General features: G+C 37.0%; 1 protein-coding gene across 5 annotated transcripts in view; it reads right to left on the bottom strand.

Annotated features, from left to right (window-relative positions):
• ARAP2 (ArfGAP with RhoGAP domain, ankyrin repeat and PH domain 2) overlaps positions 1-27,857 on the bottom strand; it is a 139,797-nt gene that overhangs the window by 22,299 nt on the left and 89,641 nt on the right. For all 5 annotated transcript variants that reach the window (XM_061992914.1, XM_061992913.1, XM_061992918.1 and 2 more), the window contains 6 exons: positions 25,749-25,854; positions 24,337-24,484; positions 23,592-23,660; positions 11,370-11,444; positions 9,558-9,675; positions 4,598-4,726 (listed from right to left, as the gene is read on the bottom strand). In XM_061992914.1, the coding sequence (XP_061848898.1) occupies positions 4,598-4,726; positions 9,558-9,675; positions 11,370-11,444; positions 23,592-23,660; positions 24,337-24,484; positions 25,749-25,854 (645 nt within the window). The remainder of the gene's footprint in view (positions 1-4,597; positions 4,727-9,557; positions 9,676-11,369; positions 11,445-23,591; positions 23,661-24,336; positions 24,485-25,748; positions 25,855-27,857) is intronic.

The raw sequence follows: 27,857 nt of genomic DNA, 5'->3' as shown, positions 1-27,857 counted from the left end.
AAGCGACGTTTGCTGTGACATATACTAACCAAAATGATGCATTTTTTCCATCGTCATACATTCTGCTAAATAAGCAGTCAATATCTTCCAGTATTGCATGACGTGCACAAGGCAAGTATTAGAGGTGATAAAGGAAAATTATGAATTTGCATGAAACATTACTAAATACTGTAAAATGTAGGGTCTAATACAAATATATTGCATGATACTGTTTTCAGCTATCTCTACGTCAGTATTTACATTTTTTGTTCTTCTTTCATGGTTGTGCATGCTCAAAAAGTACAAGTGACAGTCAGTCTCAAATGTCCAACTATGCAAATACACTAAAAGTGCACACACATACAAAAAAAACCCAACCCTCCAGCTATGTTATACTTCAAAACTCAGTGTCAGATTCTACTATCATTTTTACGGTGCACAGAAACTTCAGGACTAACTCAAGAAGTTGTATCTCAATCCCATCTTTCATACTGGCTAAAAAGATGTTTAAAGAGTCAGAATTAAATTATTACTCCTACCAAACCTTATTATTCACAAAAATAAGAGAATTAAAAATTGTGAATCTAATTCCCTCCTTAGTGCAAACTGAAGTTATTAAAAACATTTCCTACTACAATGTAAATTTAAAAGATAATAAACATCTTCAATTTTATCAAATAAAACCAGCATGTTTGCCATGAAAGAAAAACCTGAAATAAAAAAAAAAAAAATCAATATGTTAATTAGACTTTAGGACAGAATTTAAAGCCAGAATCAATACATTTCAAAAATTAAGAGAAGTTACTTGGATCACCTCAGTTATAAGTGAAAATATACATGCACATTTAAAGAAGTACTAATATATTCTCTCTTTGCCAATAAGGGTATTTATTTCAAATTCAGAATAGAATATGAATCCTTATCCATAAAATCACAAGCTTTTAAAAAAAAAAAATAATACCAAAAGAGAGCAGGAGGATACTTCCATGTCTGTATCAAATAGCAAGATGTTACATTTCTGCACATAGCTCTCAACATGACCAAAACTCATTCTAAACTTCACAGCACTCCCATCATAGCAAATCTATCAAACACTCGATACTTACAAAGATCTAAGAAAAGCCTGAAGGAGGAAAAATAATAATCCTCTAAATTGATGATATTCTATATTCCTTGAAAGTCAGTATTTCATAAAGTAAATCTAAAATATCTGAGAAGTGCCCTAATCAGAATTTTCAGATACAAACTTTACAAAACATGCAAAATTTTCTGGAATTTTGCAACTACCATGAACTCAATGCATTCACTGCATTCAGGACTGATCCACCTATGCTTTAGAAGTTTGTGTTTCAAAGAATATCTCTGAATAGTAGGCCCTGTTCGTTGAAATCAATACCTCCTACTCAAATTACACAATCCTTGACTGGCAAAATTTCAAGGACCCATATACATACACTTTATAATGAATCTATTCTCTCATATTTTTCTAAAAAATGACAATTTTTATGTAGGAAATTTTCAGATAAGGAGAAGAAAAAGGGTCTTGGAACAGAACTAAGCAATACTAAGAATCTCTTATATCAAAATATAACGCACACCTTGCCCTTCTCAACAGCACTTCAGAGTTCTCCTGCAACAAGCATCAAAAGCTATGGAATAAATTGTCAAGTGAGAGTAACTAAAGATCTGGAGGAAAGTGGAAGAAAATTCACCACAAACTTACTCAAACACATCAACATAAATAAACTAATACTTTTTTTCTTTGTGTGGAGCCACTGTTTTTCTTGGTAATGGGGGAGGGGGCTGCAGTGCTGGTCCTGTAAGCAGTTCTCGAAATATCCCCCAGCTCTGAGGTGAACTCACCTCTGGCCCTGCCAGAGCAATCTGGCACCTCTGTCATCATTATTTAAGAAGAGAAATCTGCAGCAGAAGGGGAGGTGGAGGAGTGGCACAAGATGGACTGTGGACCCCACAGTCACAGAAGGAGGAAGGAAGGAGGAGCACCAGACCAGACACCCCTCTGCAACCTGTGGTGAGAATGCAGGCTGTATCCCTGCAACCTATGGAGGGCAATGGCAGGACTGAGAGACACCAGCAGCTCCAGGTAAGTGCGCCCGGATGGGCAGGAGACTGTGTGAGGAGGCGCAGGCCATGCTGGAGATCCTGCTCGCCACAGAGACCCACATAGGAGGTGGAGAGGACCTGCAGCCCTCAGGATGAAAACACTTCAGAGTGGCCCGTGTAGGGCTGCCTGGCTCGTGAGGGACCCCATGCTAGAGCAGAGAGGACTGCCAAGGAGTCTGCTTGCCTTGAGGCAAGACAAAGCAGCAGGAGCCATTGGGAAAGAACTGACTAAAACCCCCATTCCCTGCCTCTCTGTGCCTTTCAGGGAGACAGGAGGTAAAGAAACTGGGATCAGAGCTCTGAGCATGGGAAGAAGGGAGGAGTGGGGGCATAGTGATCTTAAAGGGCTGGTTGTGCTCTTCATCATCATGCCACTTTCTGTGGTTTTCTGTTTGTTACGGTTTTCATTGGTGATGGATTAAATTAATGTTTGTTTTATTCTCCAAGTTGAACAGTCTTGTCCATTTTGCCTGGGGCCATAAGTGGCAAGTGAGCCCTCCCTCTCTTTAAGAGGTTACAAAGGTCCTTAGTACTTACGGTCCTATGTGGATACAAAAAATTCTAACAAGATGAAATTGCTACAAAATTGTGTTTATTCTAAAATTATTTTATTATAAGTTCCAGCTAGAAAAAGCAATGTTTTAGAAATTAAAGTATGTTCACCATGTAAAAATTCCTTAAAATGATAATTTCACTCTCAAGAAAAACTTTTGTAATACACAAGGTTACTCTGCCATATACTCTGCAGAGATCGACACTGCAACAGTCTGCAATATGGCAGTTTTCACTTCAAACTACTAAGTAAACAAATGTAATTTACTAAATAAGGTTTTAATTGTTTTAACACACAAATACACTAAAGGCAGTAAATGTAAAAATTCAGTCAAAAGCCAGTGTGTCTAGACTAAGGCCAAACTGAATCGAATTGGTGTGAACAATTACCGTGATGGGCTGGGAGAACAAAGCTGTAGAAATTAGGAGAGAAGGAAGAGGGCAAATGGTAGATCTCACCTTTACATAGTACTACATTTTTTACATACAAACTAGCGTATCCTAATGCATTTCTCAGAGCATTAGTTCATACAGTCTTTATGACTTATTCCCTTTTCTGATTACTCCTTTACATATACTAAGTGAGGTGATGGGAGTTCATATATTAAGCTATGACACTGAAACTCAAACATAAAAGTCATGAATAGCACCACATTTGTTAAGGTAGGTTCATATTTGTGGAATATGCTTTTACAGGAATAAAGGATGATGAGAGAAGGTTACTTTCAGAAAAATAAGCATAATAGCATAACTTTTACTTCTTGAAATCTAGACAGAAGAGATATATATATGGAAAGATATATAGATGGAAAGATTCATATAATCATGGAATGATAGGGATTGGAAGGAACCTTTAAAGATTATCTTAGTCCAACTCCCTTGCAGAAGCAGGTCCACCTAGATCAGGTCACACAGGAACACATCCAGGCAGGTCTTAAAGACCTCCAGGGAAGGAGACTCCACACCTTCCCTGGGCAGCTTGTGCCACTGCTCCCTCACCCTCACAGTAAAATAGTTTTTTCTTATGTTTAAATTGAACTTTTTGTGTTCCAGCTTCATCCCATTACCCCTTGTCCTGTTGCTAGATACAATTGTGTATAGAGAGGAAAAGAAAGGATTATGTATTTGAAGGTCAGTAGATAAAAATCAGATGGGCATTAAACCAGGAATCATGTGTCACCATTGCACATTTTAGAGTGGTAGCATACAGGATTTCAACAATTTGAGAACAGGATATTAATTTTTGGACACGTTTAACTTCTAAACTCCTGCTTTCCCCAAAGCAAATACTACATATTATTACATGAGAGATTTAAATCCAGGTATCATGAGTTTTTTTTTTTTTTTTTAAATAGTACCAGAGTGACTTGTAAATCATGTTTTTGTACTATGTATTTGAGCTATATATCCTGATCTCAATTCCTCATCCTCATTTTGAAGGCCACATGTTCTCCAAGTCATTCAGTAGCTTGAGTATATCACTCAAATTAGTTTTGTAGTTTGGAGGCACTAGATTATATAATAGAAAACTACTATAACATACTTTACAAATTCATTATAGATATGTTATATGTTTTATACATAGTGCAACCATTATATATATATGATATACACACACATAGTCCACAGAGAGAGAGAGAACTGCACTATGGAAGAAAGAACAGTCTCAAGCTTCACAGCAGTTCACAAAATGTGAACTGAATGCAGAGTTTCTGCACACTTTCATGTTCAAATGGAAGAGATTATAGTTTGCAGAAACAAGAACATTCATAATTTCTATGTTTTCAAAGAAAGACAGCACATTCCTCAGTAAATCAGTATCTTTTTATAAAGTAGTAGTAATACAGATGTTCTGGGACACTGCCTCAACGAAACAGCTATAAAAGGACTGCCATCCTCATGTCCCCACATAAAATACCTAAGTTTTAAAAAAGATACATACCATTGTAGAGTTTTATCATATCTACTGATAGAAATCTCTTTATTATCAGATATGCAGTGCCAGGCTCTGGTAGCGAACTCCAGTGAAGAACTTGTTCTAGTACATTCTCTGTATAATGCAGAGGACGTTCTGAAAAATGACAAAGAAAATAAGCAAAAAAAAAAAAAAAGCACTCAAAATAATTCTGAAATAAAATTTAGAAAAAAACACAAAACCCTAAGATTGTAGGCCTTTGTAAGTTACACATGTCTACACACAACACTGACTAATCCACTTTGAGCTATAGAAGAAAAACATTGCTTTCAAAGTAACACAATTAAGCACTTAATTGACTTTCTGCAGCAACAGCTTCTCATAGTAGGGTCTGCACAAGTAATGAATATGAAATTTAAAAAGCAGTAGCCAAATGTTCAATGACTGTTTTGTATTTATGAATGAATTTATGACTATTTTCTTATGTAAAGACGGTAAAACACTGCTTTCAAACTGAATATGCTATTACAGGGCATACTTAAATATGATCAAAGAGAACTGAGACCTGCAGCTATACTGGGTGCCTCATTGGCCTAGGCTCAATATAAAAATGAATCACCACAGCTACCAAGTCTCTGCAACGAAAACTAAAGGATTTTGAGCTATTACAGTGAAGAAAAGCAAAACAACCTGGTATACATGATATTGTCTGTTAATGATCAAAGCACACTTAGACAGACTGTTGGTTTCATTACATTCCTTTTTCCAGTAAAGTATGTAGTCTAAACTAAGTCTTCTCCCTAGTTGGGGAATTTCCAGATTTGCAAGTTTACATTCCAACCTCATACAAAGAGCATAGCAAGATTAAAATAGCAATGGATGAAGGCGTGACTAGACTGTATGTGTGCACTTCAACACTTCATTTGCTCAAATGTACATTTGCTGATAGGCATCTCTCACCCTAAGAGAGACTCTAAGATCCTTTCATGGGACTGAAAAACTGCAGTGCTATGAAATTCCAGACAGAACTCCAGTTCATACACCAAATGAAAGTTGGGAGGATCTTGAAAACAGTCCCTAAATCTGCATTATCAGATTCAGTAGAAATTTGAGTGTGACATGCGCTGTAACGCAGCCTGAGCTATCATTCAAGGCAGCACCGATGTCGATGGAAGGAGACTTTATTAAAAAACTTTCCCTCTCTATTAGTTCTTCCTCCACAAACACACACACATCCCCCTGAAGGCTTTCAGCTGCTTAGCAGTAATCAATGACAGCACAAAAACCTTAACGATGGCTTTGCAGGCTACAACTTAGAGTAGTGGATCCAAGTGCCATTTTATGTCCAAAGTGAGATCGTAGAATCACAGAATGGTAGAGGTTGGAAGGGATCTTTAGAGATCATCTAGTCCAATCTCCCCTGCTAAAGCAGGTCTACCTAGATCAGGTCACCAAGGAACATGTCCAGGCAGGTTTTGAAAACCTCCAGACAAGGAGACTCCACACCCTCCCTGGGCAGCCTGTGCCAGGGCTCCCTCATCCTTACAGTAAAGAAGTTTTCCTTCATGGTAAAGTGGAACGTTCTGTGTTCTAGCTTATGTCCATTACCCCATGTCTTGTAACTGGAGACAACAGAAAAAACTGCCACTTCATCCTCTTGAAATACACCTTTCAAATACTAATGTTAATGAGATGCTCCCTTATTCCTGTCTTCTCTGATTGTTCTGAAAAGATGGTTCCAAAAGTTCTGAGTTTCCATTTGCATACCAACTTATGTGGGTTAGGCCTTGACAAGACCTGGGTACAGCTCCTGGAAAGTCACACCTGTGTGACACTGTCATGCTTGGTCACATGGCCTAACCACATGTCTCTTCAGTACTACTGCTACAGTAGATGAATATGAAATGTGAACAGCTGATTTGGGACTGTCCAGCACTACATGGTAGTGGATTAAGTTTTCCTAAACTCCTAACACCCGAACACCAGAGCTTCAGAAAGCAGCAGCCACAAATAACACACCTAAGAGACAGAAAGATGGACACTGTTTTGGGATGAAAAAAATCACTTTATCTGAGGACTTGTTAATCTTACATAACATTTTTATTATTCAGACATGACAACAAAGCAATCTAACAAAAAAAACATTCTGCACAAAGAAGCTCAATCCCTACTTTATAACACTATTTCTTCTGGCTCTTTTGTTTTAAATGGTCAAACTGAAAATTTCTTGTCAGCTTTTGGGAAACTGTGAATTCTAAATTGAAAATGTTAAAACAACTTGTTGCCTTTGTACAAGAGAGAAAAATGCATTTTAAGGAGAACAACTTGACAAATCAAAGACAGGAAACACTGGCAAATCACTACATCTTCCTAGAACATCATCACTCCCAGAGTAAACTCCTACTGTTATATTAATAGTTACATTTAAGACCATCTGTCATCATAGATTACACAGTACATAAATCACCATGCTAAAATGCATTAGCTATTTTACTGGCAACACACCTCATTTACAAACTATCTATCAAGCACAAATTACTAAAAAAAATATACACCCTATTTTGTAAAAGCATATGGTATTGAACATTCTGCACTAAGTTAGATAAAATTATCATTAATTTCAACTTTTCTATATGCAAATAATTTAGCTGATTTTTAATACTACAATTTTAGCATTTCAAACAGCAAGCAGCCAACACATTCGTACAATTACCCCTTTACTTAGGTCATTATATGCTGATAAATATCCAAATCCAGTCATTTTCACCTTAAATAACATTACCAGGAAAAAAATTACGTTTTAGAAAATATAAAACTAATTTTCTTGCCTTCTCTGGGTTCATTTTCAGGGCAGTATATCTTAAAAAGTAAAATAACTCTCATAAAACTTCAGGACTGAGTGCAACAAACTGAGTATCACCATGCACTAGTAAAGTACCAAACCATGGTAGACAAACAGAAAATTCATTTCTGTCAGATGTTCTAATCATTAACGTAAGTTTGAAATGAACCAGTCAACTTTTTTTCTGCTATCACTTGTCAGAATCTCAATTTACCTGTAAATGCCTTGGACTGCATAATGTTCAAAGGTGTTTTCTAAATGATGTTAATAAGATCAACTTGCAGCAGCAAAGACTCAAACAGGTTTTTAGTTCTTTAGTGTCACGTTTTGACCAAAGACTGCACAGTAGTATTTTATTCTAATATTTCCTGTACGTTTCAGCCTTTTGAAAATCTGCTAGATTCAGCCACAGCACCATAGAAGGCTTCCTGAGTGTTTCTTACTGCATGCATTATTTTTGTTTTTCAATGTTATTAATTCAGTTTACCTGTTCTGATGCACAGATTCTTCCAGAAAGCTGTCCATGAAGCAGACATTTCATCAACACAGTCTCTACTGACTGCAGACAGATGCTGAATTAGGACTTCATTTAATTTGTTTTCTGCTTGTTGCTTTGGTTTTACAGCACTGGTATGCCAATTCTACTTTGCATTGTAAACTCTTGTTTCAATTGGATATTGTTCCTTGACAGTACTTATCATTCTAGAGGGCCTGTAGTGTCTCACTCTCAGTTTAATTTTGCAGGTCTTCCATAGTCATTAGCTTAGACAGTATTTCTAGCCCACACTAAAATACTAGTTGTTGCACTAAATAAGTACCTTAGGAAGCTGCTGGAGAGTCTTTTGTATTTACTTTTATGTTCTCTTGGACATATTTAGTTTACTTTTTATTTGTCTGCAAGCGCTATACATAAGAAAATAAAATTCCCTCTTCAAATTTTTCCATTACTCAGTCAAAAGAAACAGGATTTCTAGAGTACTCGTAGGAGTTATCATGACTCTACTATAGATACTAGATGCTAGCATTCTTTGTCAAGTTGACACCCGCATCTTTGAATCTGGAATTGAACTCTATTTTACAACTCTCCACAGCCATCACCACAAGACTGCAAGATGACAAGAGGGATCAGGATAATTTCTTTGAAGTCAAAAGGGGGAATGGACTTCTATTATCATTATTAATATTTCCAAGGTCAAGACTGTATATATCTGGAATATTAGTAAATCTGAAGAGGCTATTGTAAGCACATCTGAAAAATCAAGTACAAGAAAAGTATACAGTCTTGGAACATTCAGTAATCTTAGTTTTCACCATTTTTATTTTTTTTTCTTAACTTGAAAATGGGTATCTTCACTACAGAAATAAACTAGACTGCAGTTCACTTCTGCAACTTGAAAACAATAAAAGCAGCAACTCACTATGACATGCACATAGCTGTTGCTTTATAACTAAAAGCATATTTCTGTACCCCATGTATTCTTTGCAAATTAGATTTTTAAAAAATTAACAAGTATCCGTAGTAATAAAGAGCAAGCTCCAGTATGTATAAGGTACTCCCAATGTTAAAACCCCTTTATAGTTCATGAATATTGTGATCGTGTAACATTTGCTTTTGTTGGTTACAGACCATATTTAAAACAAAAGATTCCAGATTCTGCTAACATAAACACTTAATGCCTTCTTTTTCATTTACACGTATAAAATGTGTGACTAAATAATTTTTAAAATCCTTTCCCCTCCATATTACATGTATTTTATCCTTTCATTTTCTAAAAAACATTATTCCTTATAAAATCAGCTACTCACATTATAATGCAAGTAAGTTTCTTTTTTCACATTTGTTGGCAAGACCTACTTTTCCATAGCTGATGAGTAATCAGCTGCAAAGCAGAGTAATACAAAATTTTTTTTTTCCACCCCCAATTTATAAGCATTTTTAAACAATTTCTCACATTATTTCTGGCAAAACGTAGGAAGAAATCATGCAGATGCCCCCCTGATCAAATGTAAACCAATGGCATGAAGGCTAATTTTCTGTTTGTTTCCACAAAATTGTTAGTAACTTTAACTATGCTTTTCATTGCTAAGTATTAAAATAAAAATAGTAACATTTGATGAACGTGAATAAATTTTATTGTCACTAACCTAATTCTCCATTTTCAAGTACTTCAAAAGTAGCCCAGATATCATCTTTATTGGGAATAATGTTTTTGATTCCTAAAACATCATTAGTTAATTCTTCTGCTTCCATCAAAGGTGACACCTGTAATACAAATTGAGTCAGTTTATAATAACTAAAATTACTGATTTATCTTTTTTTTTCCAAATCTTCCTCCCTATTATTGACTTAAAAAAAAAAAACACCACCAAAACCATAAAATGCAGCAGATATACTGAGTTGAAAACCCATAAATTATTTGTCAGACTCCAGCATGCTTTCCTTATTGTGTTCCATAAAACTGAAGTTATAATTTTTATCTGACTGACACCTTGGTAACTTGATTCTTTTCTCTATCCTTCAAAACTCGGGGGAAAAAAAAATGTGACCTTGATTTGTTTTCTTGAGTATGGGAAGGCAAATATCACAGAAGTACCATTTTTTTTTCATCTCGGCATTGCTTTTCCCATCTTTATTCCTACTTTGAAAAGCATATCTTATGTGCCTGTATGTATGTATGTATGTTATTATAACACATAACTGTACATATACAAATGTTTGGGAGTCACATACTGAACATAAAAAGGAAACTAACAGATGTATAACAATAAAATAATAAAAAAAAAAACCAACAAAGCATTGCCCTAAATTTTCTACTTTCTTCTTAAAAATGTCTGTCCTTTGTCATTACAGAAATGGAATTTTTGTCTCAGTATCTAAACAAGAGAACACTACTACATGAAGACAAGTTTGTTTAAAACACACTATCAGACACATGGCTGAAAAATCTCAATTAGAATTATTAACAGGCTGTGCTGGTTTCTTACCTGGCTGGGATAAAGTTAATTTTCTTCACAGTAGCTAGCATGGGGCTGTGTTTTGTATTTATGCTGGAAACAGTGCTAATAATACCAGGATGTTTTAGTTACCACTGGGTCATGCTTAAATAGAGTCAAGGCCTTTTACTCCATCCTGCCAGTGAGTGGGATGGAGGTGCACAAGAAGCTGGGAGGGAACATCGCCAGGATAGCTGACCTGACCAAAGGGACATCCCTTGCCATATGACATCTCAGTCAGTCAGCATATAAAGTTGGGGGAAGAAGGAGGAAGGCGGAGAACATTTGGAGTGAAGGCATTCGTCTTCCCCACTGACCATTATGTGGGATGTAACCCTGCTTTCCTGGAGATGGCTGAACACCTGCCTGCCCATAGGAAAGTGAATGAATTCCTTGTTTTGCTTTGCTTGTGCATGTGGCTTTTTGCTTACCTAATAAACTATAATTCAACCCACGAGTTTTCTCACTTCTCCAGTTTTCTCCCCTATCCTATCAGAGTTAAGAGGGCAAGGGGCCATGTGGTGCTTAGTTGTCAGATAGGGTTAGACCACAACACAAACTTTGGTTTCTTAGCACTCAAGGAAAGCAGCTCACCACTGGCAAAAAGAAAAATCAGGAGGAAGGTCATTTAAATGACATTCTACTGCTAAACAAAGCCAGCATTAATTGTAAAGTTGTTAAATATTTCAACCACAGAGCTGCAATAATTTATACCACAGTATACTGCAGTAAAACTAAGGGACATCACACTTTTAAAGTATACCCTAATATGCTCCTTAAAAATGCAAAATAATCAATGTTTACAAAAGTTAGGCCACATGGTAATTTTCTTTAAAAGAATAGTGATAGATATAAATGGATACTTTCACGATGTAATGATATAAAAATACATAGGAAAATTAATTTGGTATACTTCATGAGAAAGTGCTTAGCAAAAATACTGTTATCACTTTATACACTAACCCTGATTATAATACTGCAGTCTGGCTCCTTCCTTTCCACGTAAACTTCAATAAGCAAATCCCCAGCCTGGGAAACCTAAAAAATAGTAATTAAAAAAAAAATTAGATTGTCTTAAAAAAGGGAAAGTACAATCACTATCTTAATAGATTTGCTAGAACCTACTGAATTCAAACTTTTTTCTACCTACTTATCTACAAAAAGTCCAAATTAGAGTCACTGAGTCATGTGTAGTCATATGTACATATCCAGATAATCAAAATTCATTACTAAAAAGATTGCATTTATGATTACTAGTTACAATGAAAATTTGTCATTACGTATTTTTAAACGGAATCAAAACAAATGCTCTTGATATCAACCTCTGTTAAGTATACCTCTTTCAATTTGTTGGAGAGCTTTCTAAACTTTATGCACAATGCTAACATGGAATAATTAGACGATTAAAAAATGAATGAAGTAACATAGTTTAATATGGTCAATACCAACAACCATAAATTAAGAATGTCTATACAATACAAAACTTATAAAGAAACTGGAAAATCAGTAAATGCAACATTTTATGAACAAGGAGAAAAATCTGATTCATAAGAAGGAATTCAGTATTTCCCATCATTACACATATGAAAACATATGTGCTTGTTCACATATGGCAATAAAATTATCTTTGTGGATCTGAAATTACTTTACTTTTCTGCAATCAAAAATGTCTGCTCTAATTCCTTTGCAGTATAGTCATAAGCATCTTCAAAAGATTGCAATCCACACCAATATAAAAAAATGTTTTCTAAAACTAAATACATGGGGAGGATCACAGTATCATTTCAGGCGGAAAAAGAAGGCATAAATCTGGATCTTTCAGAATGTGTACTCTTTTATTAATAATCCAATATAAAGAATTAATAACCAAATTAACATTAGGAATAACAATCTGTGTTTTATTTTGAGAATAGTAATCATAATGATGCTACTTATTTATGTATTATTACAAACAAAGGAAGAGTTTAAGCAAAAAAATGCATCCTATACAGAATAAGAGAAAATGACAGAAAGAGGTGAGCTTTGGGATACATTTTGAGTCATCTACAGAAGTTAAAACTACATTTCTATGGAAAAATAAATGCCAGCACTCAATTTTAAAGCACATGTTAAAAAACGGTGACTTTAAAGTTAGTTTAGCCTTTGGGGATAGAAAATAATGGAAACATTTGTGAGGAAAAAAACTTACAAAGCTACTTTGAAGAAAGCTGCTTAATTATAGTGGCACAGACTCAAAAAAAGCTCATTTAGTTGTAAAATTTGCTTTTTAGATGATATTACGGAAAAAGGTTTGAAATAAGAATGAAGCTGACATTTGATTTCCACTGGGTTTGTGTAAACAACCGTATGGAGAGAAAATGTGATGTAAATTGCAACAGCAAACAGAAACAGCTGGCATAAGTATATGGTGGACAGAAAATGAAGAGCAGCTAATGAAGTGCCACCTGGAACGGAACTTCAGTGACATTTCAGACATGAGAACTTTCAAGCCTTAAGAAAAAAATCAGCTCAGTTCCTCTCTGAACACTGCATCACTAGCCTGGAGTTGCTGTGTTGCTACTACTATAGCAACCTATATACTCAAAATGTATCAAGTATCCTCACGACCGGTTTTCCCACAAGTCTGTGCACGTTTTGATGCAATACTGTCAGACTATCAGATGTTAAATGGAAAGGATTCTGATACATAACTTTTAACTGTAGCTCTTGTCATTACATCACTTGGTCTGCACAATATCATCAGTTTTAAGAGTAGCTGGAAGCCCATTGAAAAAGTTTCTCAGGAGCTACCCTTGCTGCAGGAGCCTGAATTCCAATCTCCATGCTACTTGGTCTGCATATGCAAGTCTTCCATATGCATAATGCTTACAGGCTGAATGATGATAACTACTGACAGAGGAAGTAGAGCAGCTGAAAAAGACTGTTTCAGCATATCTTTTATTATTTCAATGAAATAAATGAAATAAATGGGTATCATATTAAAGCTACACCATTCCAACTAACCACTGTCTCTATTCTGAAAATGTTCATCATATTTCAGGTTTGTACATGCAAATATAGCTCCTGGCAATTGGCTGGGGTCTGGATATTCTTTATACAATGTTAATGAAAGCATCAAATGCACTTATCAATGGCATTTTAAAAGAAGTTCATATAGCCAAGCCTAATGAAATATAAAGTGTAGGCATCCACATAATCTAATCTTCCAAAGTTATGAGTAATATACACTTCACACTCAAGACAGAAATTGTAAATGTAAAATATAACAAAGAGGAAGGTCTTTTTCAAAAGCACTTAGTGTTAGTCCAGGTCTGCTTCTGATGTATTATTCCCGCAAAACCTACTGGCAATACCACACATAGTTAGAGAAATACTCAAGTCTCTAGAGAAAAAGTTATATACAAAATCTTGAAACAACTTTGTTATCACATAGAAGCAGGTAACACTTGGATATAATATTAAGCGCAACATCTTTCATCAGAATTGCTGTTTTGCATTGAAGTGGTCCCAGGCACTAGACATCCATGTATTTCACATATTATGTGCACATGGATTTCAGAAAAAATTATTTTTAAATTGGAACACTAGTTATATTAATCATGTCTGCTACAGAAAAATTGGCAACTGGAAAGAAGTTTTCCACAGCTTAATTCAGAGTAGAAAAATGTTCATGGTTACAATCACACTGCCACAAGTGACAATGAGGCTCTTGAAGACTCCATTCCTCAGTTATTATATTTACATGAAACAGGTTGACATAACAGAAAAAATGCAGCCACTATCCTTAAAAGTAGTTTAAACTTCAATTCATCAGCCATTAAAAAGTAGTTTTGTTGCAATGTCCATTTCTTGTTTAAAACAAGGTAAAGGGTAAAGGTAAAGTCTCTTTTACTAAAAAGGTAAAGTCTCTTGTGTGGTGCCAGTGTTCCCAGACAACTAAGTTCTGCCTAGACCATACTTGCTATCTTGACTTTTCTCTTTCCACAAGAAATGCCACAGAGCGAAGACACCAATGGCTTTATAAGATCCAAAACCATTTTCTAATTCAAACTCTGAATTTCACAGTCTTCAGATACAATATTGACAGAGACTAATTAATAAAATCTAGCAGATCAGTTACTATTTTTCTCCTAACAGGTTGTGAAATAGTGTATCAAATATTAATAATCCATGTTTCCCAAGCAGGAACCTGGAAACACTCCAGATATACAATTTTAAAATAACCTAGACCTCAAAGTTGTTCTAGGAATCTTATAATCCTTATTTTCTTTATAGAGATAAGAACATGAACCACATGTTTTAAGTTGAGATCATGTCCTATCTGGGAAAAGAAGTCAATCATTCTGTCTATTATTTTCCATTTTATGCCATTCAAGTCTATATTAAAGAATACAGACATAAAACAATGTACCAAATTTATAGCGCAAATCCATTTTGCCCACACATAGGAAATAATATAGTATAAAATATTTGACCATGTCTTAATAGTAAAATATTTGTAGAAGAAAGCAAAAAAGGTGGTACTTTACTATAACAATATTTTAATTAATAAGAATTTTATCTCTCTCTTTTTCATGTTGAAATTTTCTAGCATACACATATTTCTGATACATTTTTCCTCTGTTTATGTAACCGTTCACATGGAAATACAAAGCGTTTTGTCATATAACATCTTGAGCAATGCAAAAAGAAACTGAATAGATTTTTCTGTTCTTAGTTTCACAATAACAGTCCTTAAAACAATCACTTACGTTTATGGGTACACAACAAATTAGCCTTCTCTATGAAAGCATTCTTGGTACCTCAAGTTTATTTTCTTACCTAAGTCTGATGCCATCTTGGTAAAGACAGGAGTAAAATGCATCTGATCATTAAAGTCATCAAGGACATACACTCTTTGAGTCAATTGCCAAACCCAATAATTTGAATTCACATTTCCAAGATAGTGCCACAACAGATGGGCTCCGAGTTATTTCAAGTGATTGAAAGTTGTGGAAAGATTGTGAAAAGGTGGAGTAAGACATAAAGGAAATAACGCATTTCAGCTAATAAAGCTGTAACCATGAACATTCAAGAGAAGAAAAAACACATTCAAGTCAGCCTTTACTTTGCTCAAGGAAGTATTTAGCCTGTTCAGTCTTCATCTACATATTAAAATGGAAGAAAACATTCAAGTTCTCCTTTAGAAAGTACCTTAAAATGGTCTGTGAATCAGCATCTGACACACACAAGTCAGATAGGCAGGAGAAAGAGAATTTGAGAGCCTCCTTCCTTCAGCACCCCAGCTACTGGCCAATCTACTGCCTAGGTCAGAAGGCTTCCTATGCATCATGTTGGCTATTAAGATTCCAAGTGTCCCTTACCTAACCATTTCACAAGTAAATTAAATGCTTAATCTGTGATAGCACAATACACATGGGATCCAGGAATCTTGTGCTAAATCCTTAAAATGGAAATACTGCTTCTTACATGACTGGGGTCCCAACCCCAGAGAGTAAGCCAGGAAATGCTTGGACACCTCAGGTAATACTAGCCCTCACACACTAAACACCTTCACAACTCGGTCATATGCAAACACGAGACCTTTTGTCAGGAAAAAAAAAACAACACAAAAGCAATGTTGAGATGAAAACCATAGCTGTAGTATAATTCTAGAAATTATCTGACAAAGGACTTAATGGATCCAGCAAAAATTTACAGATAAACCCAAGTGATAACAAGACTCAATAAAATTTAACATCAGTCATCTCAGAGACTCAGCAGCCGGACTCCACAGTCCAGCTGAGACTCTCTCAAGGGGAAATCCTGTTCCTCTTCACCAAGGGGAAATCCTGTTTGACCAACCTGATAGCCTTCTATGAGGGCATAACCGTCTGGCTAGATGAGGGGAGAGCAGCAGATGTCATCTACCTTGACTTCAGCAAGGCTTTTGACATTGTCTCCCACAACATCCTCATCAGAAAGCTCAGGCAGTATCGATTGGATGAGTGGACAGTGATCTAGCTCAATGACAGAGCCCAGAGGATGGGGATCAATGGCACAGAATCGAGTTGGAGGCCTGTGGCCAGTGGAGTTCCACAGGGATTGGTTCTGGAGACAGTCTTGTTCAACATCTTCATCAACGACCTGGATGAGGGGACAGAGTGCACCCTCAGCAAGTTCCCTGATGACACCAAACTGGGAGGACTGGCTGATTCCACAGAAGGCTGTGCTGCCATTCAGTGGGCCCTTGATCGGCTTGAGAGTCAGGCAGAGAGAAACCCCATGAGGTTCAAGAAGGACAAGTGCAGAGTCTTGCATCTGGGAAGGAACAACCCCCTACACCAGTACAGGCTGGGGGTTGACCTGCTGGAGAGCAGCTCTGCGGAGAGATCTGGGAGTCATGGTTGACAATAAACTAACCACGAGCCAGCAATGTGCCCTCATGGCCAAGAAGGCCAATGGGATTCTGGGATGCATCAAGAGGAGATTCTTCTCCCCCTCTGCTGTGCCCATGTGAGGCCTCATGTGGAGTATTGTGTCCAGTTTGGGTCTCCTCAGCTCGAGAAACAGGACACAGGGTAATGGGATGAAGCTGGAACACAAAAAGTTCCATTTAAATATTTAAACACAAGAAAAAAATATTTTACTGTGAGGGTGAGAAGTCCCGGCACAGGCTGCAGGGAGGTTGTGGAGTCTCCTTCCCTGGAGTTCTTCAAGACCTGCCTGGACGTGTTCCTATGCAAACTGATCTAGGTGGATCTGCTTCGGCAGGGGGGTTGGACCAGATGATCTCTAAAGGTGTCTTCTAAGCCCCATCATTCTATGATTCTATATTTTCACATTCTCACTCCCTGTTGCCATTGCAGTAACTTTTTCCCCTTCTCAAACATGTTATCCACAGAGGTGTTACCTCCATCACTAATTGGCCAAGCCTGGGTCAGTTGAGGAGTCCATCTTAGAATTGACTGCCATTAGCCCTCTCAGCTACAGAGGAAGCTTCTAGCAGCCCTGTTCCAAGAACCCATCACTGTAGCCCCCCACTACCAAAACTTCTGTACACAAAACCACTACACACGTTCTTTGGAGAATGTTTTTTCTCATGGGAAAACAAATTTTCAAATGTATACAATTAAATAAAAATCCTAATGCACTTCTTTTTAGCTCTTTTTCTCACTTTTAAACTCAAGTAAGGAGCGTCATTTTCTTCGATTTTCCAAGTTCTACTTGTACAAGCATTTTCTCTGAAACTAGAAGTAGTAATTTCTAGCACTGTATTAAGAATGAATGAGAACAAATATGACAGTTGCATACTACCTAATAAAATAAGAAATTCTTTCAATGTTGCCTTCTAAATTTTAAGTATGAAAAAGCAATAAAACTTATTGCTTTTTATTTATGAGCCCTGGATGGATGAGCAAAGAGTTGCAGACTGAACTCAGATGTGCAAATGAAGCACAGAGGGCTGAAAGCAGGGGCATGATACCATCCCATTGTGCAGGGATGAGGTTAGAAAAATCAAGACAGAGCCTGAGTTGAAGATTGCAAAGGATGTGATGGGCAATAGGAAAGTGTTCTACAACTACATCAATAGCAAAAGAGAGACTAGGGAAAATATGGGCCTGCTTCTGAATATGGCAGGGGATCAGATAACAAATCATACAGAAGAGGTCAAAGTACTCAATGTTTCCTTGCCTCACTTTTTACTGATAAGACTGACCTTTTGGAATCTCAGGTCCCTGCAACTAGAGGTAAGGTCTGAAGCACGGAAGATTATCCTCAATGATGGAGGACCGGGTTCAGGAGCACCTAAAGAAACTAGATGTACATAAGTCCATAGAACCTGACAAGTAAAAGACATACTGAGGAATCTTATTGATGTGACTGTAAAGTCACTCTCAATTGTCTTTGGAGAGTTTTGACAACTGGGAGAGGTTCCCAAAGACTGGAAGAATACAAATATTGATCCCGTTTTCAGGAAGGGAAGGAAAGAAGATTTTAGGAGCTATAGGCTGGTCAATCTCACCTCAGTCCAAAGTATTTCCTAACACATGAACGAGAAAATGGGAAATAAGATTAGCCAGTATGAATTTACAAAGGGGAAAACACGTTTAACCAAACTAATAGTTCTCTACAATGAGGATACTAGGGGATGAAAGGACAGTGGTAGATAGTGTTTACCACAGTTTTGGTAAAGTCTTTGACAGTTTCTCCCATAACATCATCATCAACAAGCTGAGAAAGTACAGATTAGATAGCTAGACAGTCATGTGGACTGAAAACTGGCTGAAAAGCCAGAAGACTATTAATCTTCATCAATGACCCAGAGCACTTCCTCAATAAGTTTGCAGATAGTACTAAACTGGGAGAAGAGCTTATCAGCTCTCTATATCCATTCAGAACGCTTCAACAGGCTGAAGAACAGGGCAGAGAATAACTTGCATGAAGTTCAACAAGGGGAAATCCAAGTCTTGCACTGTGGGAGGAGTAATCACAGGTATCAGTACACACTGAGGGATAGCCAGTTGGAAAGTAGCTTTGCTGAGAAGGACTTTGATTTCCTAGTATACAAGAAGTTGATCATGAGCGTACAATGTGATGTCATAGAAAAGAATCCCAAGCTTGGATGGACATACTCTGTGTTAGGTGGAAAATTGGCTGGATGGCCAGGCCTAGAGAATGGTGGTGAATGGAGTTAAATCCAGTTGATGACTGGACACCAGTGGTATTCCCCAAGGCTATGTATTGGGGTCTGTTCTATTTAAAATCTTTACCAGTGATCTGAATGAGGGGATGAAGTGCACCCTCAGTAAGTCTGCAGATGACACAAAGCTGGGCAAGTGAATAGGCCTGCTTGAGGACAGGAAGGCTCTTCAGAGGGACATGGACAGGCTGGATCAATGGGCAAAGGACAATTGTATGAGGTTTAACAAGGTCAAGTGTCGGGTCCTGGCACTTGGGCCTCAACAACCCCATACAACACAACAAGATTGGGGATGTGTGGCTGGAAAGCTGTCCAGAGGGAAAGTACCTGCAGGTGTTAATCAGTAGCTGTTTTAACATGAACAAGCAGTGTGCCCAGGTGGCCAAGAAGGCAGATGGCATCCTGGCTTGCATCAGAAATATTTTGACCAGCAGGATCAAGGAGGTGATTGTCCCCCTGTACTAGGCACTGGTGAGGCCGCATCACAAATAGTGTGTCCAGCTGGTGAAGGGCCTGGAGAACAAGTCTTATGTGGAGCGGCTGAGGGAGCTGGAGTTGTTTAGCCTAGAGAAAAGAAAGTTGAGGGGAGATATGATCACTCTTTACAACTACCTGAAAGGGGGTTGTAGTGGGATGGTCATCGATCTCTCCAGTAATGAATGATAGGACAAGAGGAAATGGGCTCCAGTTGCACCAGGGGAGGTTTAGATTGGATATCAGGAAGAACTTTTCATGAAGAGGGTTATTAAAGCATTGGAATGGGCTGCTCAGGGAGGTGGTGAAGTCATCATCCCTGGAGATATTTAAAAGATGCATAGAGGTGCTGAAGTATATAGTTTAGTTTAGTGATGGCCTTGACAGTGCCAAGTTAGTGGTCAGACTTGATATTCTTAAAGGTCTTTTCCAACCGTCATGATTCTATGATTCTACATTAGGCAAAGCAATGCCAGCAGGTCCAGAGAGGTGATTGTTACCTTTTATTTAGCACAGATAAGACCTGGAGTACTGTGTCCAGTAGTATCTCTTATATAAGAAAAGGCTGAAAGAGTTGAGATTGTTCAGTCTGTATAACAGAAGGCTGAGGGGAATCTTAACGTCATGTAGAAATACCTGATGTGAGGGAAAGAAGAAAACTGCAATACTCTTCTCAGTGACATGACAAGAGACAATGGGCAAAAACTAAACACTGACAAAAATTCCATCTGATTACAAAAAACCCCAATTATATTGTGAGGCAAACACTGGAAGCGGTTACCCAGAGAGGCTCCATCCTTCAAGACATTCAAAATCTGACAGGACTAGGCAACCTGCTCTAAGAGTCCATGCTTGAGCAGCAGTGTAATTAGACGATGATCTCAGCAGGTTCCTTTCAATCTAGAGTACTGAAATAAGGCTGCCATCAGTGGGAGTCCTGATTGCACATTAAGAAAAGGTTCCTCATGAAGAAGGTGACTGGTCCCTGGAACAGGCTCCCTAGGCAAGTGGTCTTAGCATCAAGACTGTCAAGAGTTCAAGGAGCATCTGGATGACATTCTTAGTCATATGGTTTAGGTAGTCCTGCCAGAAACAGAGAGTTGGGACTGGATGATCTCACATCTCTTTAATTTTTCCAGAAAGTATTACAAACGTTTAACTATTAAAGCTTCCCAGAGTTGCTTGGAAAATGTTAGTCCTGTAACAAGGTATAACAAGCATTTTCTTTTGTTCTAAAACCACAGAAAACAATATCTTTAAAAGTCTATGCATTTCACCATCTTAGGCTTCAAAATTTTATTCTTTAATCTTAATTCTGGGGTCCTATTCATGGACTCCAGAATTAATATGTTCTCTTAAAGATATTTCAACTCCTGCCTTGCAGATGTTCTTAGGGATTTCAAATTTGGGTTGGGTTTTTTTTTTTTTTTGCCATTAACAAGGCAGATGTTCCCATTCTGCAAGATGGACACCAGAAAGAAACTATGAATTGTTTGTTAGTGACCTGGTCACTCCCTGCTAGGCACCAAAAGGAGGAAATAGGTATGCTACTTTCTATATGCTCATTCACAGTAGATCATTATGGTTAGAAACCTTCATGCCACTCTGACCCAGACAATAAGGGAATACAAGATAAAAATAAGATTCCAGATAGCAATTAAGAGAACATGCAATTTCAATATGTATTTGCAAGACCCTGTCTTCTTAATGATGGCTTCCAAGGTATAGCAAAACTGTTGCTGAGAGGGGGAAGGCAGTCAGCAGACAAAGCATTATAGATTTTTTTCTGCTAACTTTCTATTACTTTCTAAAGCCCTGTAAGTTTCAAAATCACTGAAAGATTCTCCTCCACTACTTTAGATTTCTGAAGAAGCTTTTAAGCTCCCAACACATCCTTTTATCTCTCAATTCAACCACCTTGGTAGCATTACAAAACTTACCAATTTTTGCCTTAATTAGGACTGTACATAAATATCATTCAGACAGTGAAACCTGCTGTTGCTTCAGTGCTCCTTAGCACTCTGAAGTTATTCAAAAGTTGTTACAGGTAAGATCGGAACTCAATATGATAATAACTGGCAGAAGCAATCCCATTTTCTTATACTGTTGTCATGGTTTGACATGCTAGCCTTTTCTGGTAAAGGGGAAGGGGATGTAAAGATGGCTCCTGTAAGAAGTTGCTCGCAACTCTCCCGAGCTCTGAGCCAGATCCACTTCTGAGGCTGAGCCAATTAGACATCTCCATGATCACTTTTTAAGAAGAAGCCGGAAGAGGAGGGTTCTTCCTCCGTCTTCCTCCATCATCTTCTCTTCTCTTCTCTGCCCTTCTTTTCTTCTGGCTGGTGGTGGTGCAAGGAGTAGGAACAGTGAGAGAAACAACCATGCAGACTCCAAGGTCAGTGATGAAAGAGAGGAGGAGATGTACTGTAGCAGAGACTCTCCTGCATTCTATGGAGAGAACTGGTGAAGCTGAGATTTATTTTCATTTTTTTAAAGACCCCGCATCAGCACTAGAGACTCATTTTGCTAAAGTTGGCCCCAGACCAGGGGCAGTGATTCACTTCATTAAAGGTCCCAAGCCAGGGAGAGTGATTATGGCCGGAGGAGGCCGTGTCCCGTGGGGGGGACCCAATCACTTCACTGCAGACCCTGAGCCAGGGGCAGTGATTTTCTTCTTTAAAACTATGGCTGGAGCAGGCCATGTCCCGAGGAAGGGACCCAATTTCCACAGCTGTAACTGTGGGGAGGAACCCACAACAAAGCAGCTCATTAAACTTATGCCCAGAAGAGGCCTTGTCCCAAGAGAGGGACCCTGCAACTGCAGAAACTGCAACCGTGACAAAGAATCCATGCCAGAGATATTCACCAAGGACTGTGTCCCGTGTGAGGGACCCTGTATCGGCAGAAGCCGCAGCTGCTGGGAACAACTCACACCAGAGAAGTTTAAGGACTGTGTTCAGGGGGAGGAACCCGTGTTGGAGCAGGGGAAGAATGCCAGGAGTTGTGCTCATCTGAGAGGACAGAAGCGACAGAGCCCATCTGTGAGAGACTGACCACATTCCCTATTCCCTGCCCCCCTGAGCCATTGAGGAGGGAGAAGGTAGAGTTATGGGGAGCAGTGAGCTGGGCCCGGGAAGAAAGGAGGGATGGGGAGGGAGATCTTAAAATGCTGGTTGTAATTTTCTCATCATCCTACTCCCTTTTTGCTTTCATTCCGTTCTGTTTCTTGTACAATAAACTTTCCTACTTTCCTCTCTAAGTCGAGTACTGGAGTCTATTTTTCCCAGAACCGTAATTGGCAGTGAGCCCTCCCTGCCCTTGTCTCAATTCACAACAACTTTTCTTATCTTTTTACTCCCATTTCGCTGGGGCCTCCACCATCCTAACGAGGGTGAGAGTGAATGGGGGCACCGAGCGAGAGACTGTCATGGTGCTGCTGTGCTGGCTGGGCCAAACAACAACTGTATCCCAAAGTTCAGTTTCACTGAATATATGTGACAGAAGCTTCTCCAAATAATATTTGTGCTTTGAGGTTCTAAAAATTGTAACAAAAAAGGATTTTTCTAAAGATTCAGACTCTTTAATCTCAAAGGAATGGTGAAACTAATTGAGATTAATTCATACTCAAAGCTTATGAATTAACAGAAGTATTAATACATATTAACTGAAGATATTTAATATACATGTTTAAAACCAAAAAAAGACCGGTCATCACTTTCATATTTGCAAGTGTTGACCACTTCCTTATAGTATAATTTATGAAGCATAGTAAAAGCACATATCAATCTGCAAGTTATGCTGGTACTTAGGCCAGAACTAAATTCCACAGTGTGCTTTACACAGGACTGTTTTGCTTTATCAATCTATACTTCTTCTTTCAATTCATTTTATTTGCCTCAGCTCTGTAGAAATTAGGACTAGTCACTATGTAAACTTAGAATTTTATACTTAGAAATGTAGGTATAAAAACCTATAAACAACAGTCTTTTTTGTAATTGTTTTCATACTAGTTGATATTTGTCACTTACCTGAGTGTCTTTCCATCTGGTAATAAAGCTGTTCTCTATATCCATTTGTTTGACTTGGTCTTCATTTATCTGTTTAAAATGGATAAATTAATAAGCATAAAAGAGCTAGTATAAAAATTCTAACATAAACTAGCAAATACTCATTTAAGACAATAAGCTAAGGTAAATACAAATAAAAAGAATGCTTGCATTTAACAATAGTAAGTAATAATAATGTAACAATAATAAATAGTTACAATTAACAATACCATTAATCATGTTCTTGTAGAAGGGGCTATGCAAAATATTATATCCATCAGAAACAGTACTTCATTTATGAGATTTGTTACTATAAACTTTACCAAATACATATTAGAAGAGAGGATTCATGAAAAATTGCCAAACAATGTTAATGTGGTATAGTAAACGCTATAAACTAAATCAACATGGCTAATACCAATTGCTCCTAGTAGTATCTCTTCTATCCAGTTAACTTAATGTTCTTTCTATGCCTAAGGAATAACTTTCTCCAATCTTTATTATAGCCACAGCTCAGAAACTAAGAACTCAGAATTCTGTGCTTCAGTTCAGATCAGGCCCATAAAATAATAGTATTACTTTTAATAGTTATAGTTTTTAAATTTTCTTAGAATTAGGGATCAAAATCCTCAGACACTATATCAAGATCATCTTCAAGAAGATTTCTATATTTTAGCATGTCTAACTGTTCAGCAGTGAGGACATTTTTTTGTATAAAGATACCTACATCAAAAAGTTGCACATAATTTTTAATTAGATCTTCAATTACATTGACTTCTTCACTAGTTTGGCCTTTAGTTTGAAATAAGCATGATGAAAACACCATGGCTAGATTGTGAGGGTTCATATGATTTATTTCAGAACACTTCTGCACCCTGTTGAAGAAAACAAACACATTTAGGTTTCACTGTTCCTTTAATTGTCTAAGGTTTCTCTACAGAATATGGAGTGCTTTTAATAACTAACTACATTAATTGCAATGAAATAAAACATTGATATTGATTTTCATTTATTTATTTATATTATTTGTCTCATTACAGAAATGAAAACATATCTTTTATCTGCATCTCAAGTGATATCAAAATTATTTGGAATCAAATAGTTGACTCGGAAGGGAGCTACAACAACCATCTAGTCTGACTGTCTGATACTTAAGGGCTGATCAAAAGCATGTTACTAAGGGCATTATCCAAAAGCCTCTTAGAACACTGGCAACTTTGGGGCACTGATGTATACTTTTTTTGAAGCAACTACTACAGTATCGATTTTGGCTGTTCTACACATCAATTCAAACTACTTTCTGAACATATGTAACAGTATTAACATAATCTGAATTAGATATGCTTAGAAACATCATTAATGCAATACTAACTATAAACTTTATCCCAATAGTGGCACAAATCAATTTAATAATAATATAGACACCTGCTATGCTCTTGGCTATGTAATGTAACTTTTGAACACTATTCTGTAAAGAAAAGGTTCTACACATTCTCTACTCACTATAATTTACCAGGAATATAATTTGACTTGTTCAACAGATAATATAACATCATATAGACCATTACCAGTTAACCATGACACTGCAGAATCATCCAAGTCACACTTTTTTGTACATTTGCTGCTGCTTATTTGATCTCAGCATAACTCATGACCTTTGCTGCTTAAAAAAATTTGTATTTTGGATGTCCTCTATCACTACCTCAGTTGCAAAATGCAACAGTGATGAAAAACATAAAGACCAGTCAATTCTCAAAGTTAATACGTGCAATACAGAATATGAAGGAGGACATTTTCCCTGAAAAAGTCTTTTAGAAACCATTTGCAATAGTCTGGAACACCAGCAGACTTTGGTAAAATGAGTGTGTATAAAGATGCTACAACAAATATAAGTCTACTTGGATACATACACTGGCAGGCTGTTCCATTTCACTGACATTTATAGATACCTACTGCTAAAAATACAACCAAAGACAAGACACATTATAAATTAAAGGTAATCAAATATAATTAATTGGCACAATCAGGTAGGCTTTTGATGTTTACTAGTTAATCAAACAAGTCACATTTCATTTACGGTAGTTATATCAAGAACACATGACAAAAATTTCTCTGCTACAGTGTAACATTTGAGTTGACCTGTAAAGATGTTCAATTAAAGCAGCCAAAGTTGCCCTATTGACTGATGGAAGTGTCCGAATAAAAGCTCCATACTTCCTCACACGTTCCTTTTCATCCTGCGTATCTGTCAGAAAATTATTATTGAGCATTAATAACAATGTACACTAAAAATCAACAGCAGTTCTCATTACAGAATCTTAACTCTATTGGCATTGTCTACTCATTTAAAAGTAAAATTTACACAATCAACCTCTTCTTCATAAACACAACGCTGACAATCTACTAACAAAGTCTATTATTGCACACCAGCTCAGGAAAACAGGATCAGCAATAAAGAGGGCCAGTTCTATATTCAAGCATCATTTGCTACAGTATTAAGACTAAATCCCAGGATAGCAATTAATTTTCCTCTCAAAGGATATTTAATCTGCACTTTCTGAGTGTAGACGTGTGAGTGCATCTGTGTATGCACAAGTGCAAACACACTCCTGAGAGTTCCCAGAGCTGAGAAAGGAAAAGACATTTTAATCTTTTTCATTTTTAGTTATCCTTGAGACAATTTTCCAAAGTAGTTTAAAGATCCAGATACATAAGACTGATAAGAGGTGAGCAAAGGGGATGGGGTGGTGAATAAGTTAAAAAAAAAGTTACACAGTTGAGCAGTGGCAGAGACAATGACAGGAATTCCAGCTTTGGAAATTACAGTATCTGAGAGACAGTCACAGCTCTCTACCTTCAAGTTAAGTATGATGTGAATAGTTACTGTGCTGAATAGTTACTACAGAGCATAATCCTGGTAGGTCATGAGCAAAGTTAATGTAGATTTATTTATTTATCTTTGTCTTTTCAGTCCCTTGTTTCTCTCAAGTGTCTGAAAAGAAGCAGCAGAGAAGAACTCTCATCTGTTCCAGCTGATTGCTGGTAATCTCCACTAACAACTGTGCTATGTTTGGAATTCACCAGTAATTGGAAAAAATAAACAAACAAAAGAATAAAACCAAACCGTTTAAAGGTCTTCTGCTTCATCATACTAAGTGTTTTATTCTGCCCACAAGTACTTTGGTGTCACTTAAGTATAACAGGACCAGACTCTTTGCAGTAAAGCTGAAGGCAAATTTTAGCTTCATGTGCAAATCACGAAGTTAAATCACTGTAACACCCCTATGCACCTTCACAGAAGAGCTAACAAATTCTGAATTGCTTTTTGTGAATTTCTGATGAGAGTAATCTTCTGGTAAGTGAATAAATTCTTCATATTCTTTCCTCTAGTTTGTTCAAACCCAGGTTAAAGGTAAAAAAGGTGTAATATTCATACTTGAATTTCCCAGACTGCTAGTGATTCATATTAAAGCAACATTCATATGTTCAACCTTTTGGCAAAATCTGAGAGGAATATTCTTGTAATATATTTTTAAAGATAAAAATTGCCACACCGTAAAAAGGCCTGCATTTTTTCCATAGATTAAAGCAGAAATTAATGTTCTATCTTAGCCTTTCATATGCATCTATTACTACTATGCATCATCAGCAATTTTATACCAAGTTTTGAGAGGGAATTTCTTTCTCACAGTCTGTAAATACTGCAATATAGAAACAAATAGAAATATAGTTGTTTTGTAAGAACACTATAAAAATCACCACAATTTACATAATGAGTAACCAACTTATGCATTAGTAATCTCAAAGTTTTGTTTTCAGCTACACTGAGACATATATCTTCATGTTTAAACCCATCACAAGTTACAGTTTGGGTTGTAGTTACTTAAATTTTCTTTCAAATTAAATTTAATCTTTCTAAGGAAAAAGAACCAAGGAACAGTTGTTATCAAGTTTGCACTGTTAATATACAAAACTGTGTGAATGTTCATACATATATATCAGTCTATACTTCCTCTTTTAGTTCATTTTATTTGCCTCAGCTCTGTAGTAAGCACTAGTCACTATGTAAACTTAGAAATTTGTTATAATTGTTTTCATACTAGTTGATATTTGCCACTTACCTGAGTGAACACATTTTTCTCCTACTTTAATATTTATCTGTTTTTTGAATTTACTATCAATGCTTCCATAAAATATTAGCACTTCTGATCCACTAAGACACAGTGCAGTATCAGTCTACTGTTTACA

Source organism: Colius striatus, chromosome 3, assembly GCF_028858725.1.
Source record: "Colius striatus isolate bColStr4 chromosome 3, bColStr4.1.hap1, whole genome shotgun sequence".
NCBI classification, from domain to species: domain Eukaryota; kingdom Metazoa; phylum Chordata; class Aves; order Coliiformes; family Coliidae; genus Colius; species Colius striatus.
The sequence above is the reverse complement of the archived record's forward strand: the minus strand, read 5'-3'. Positions and strand labels throughout refer to the sequence as shown.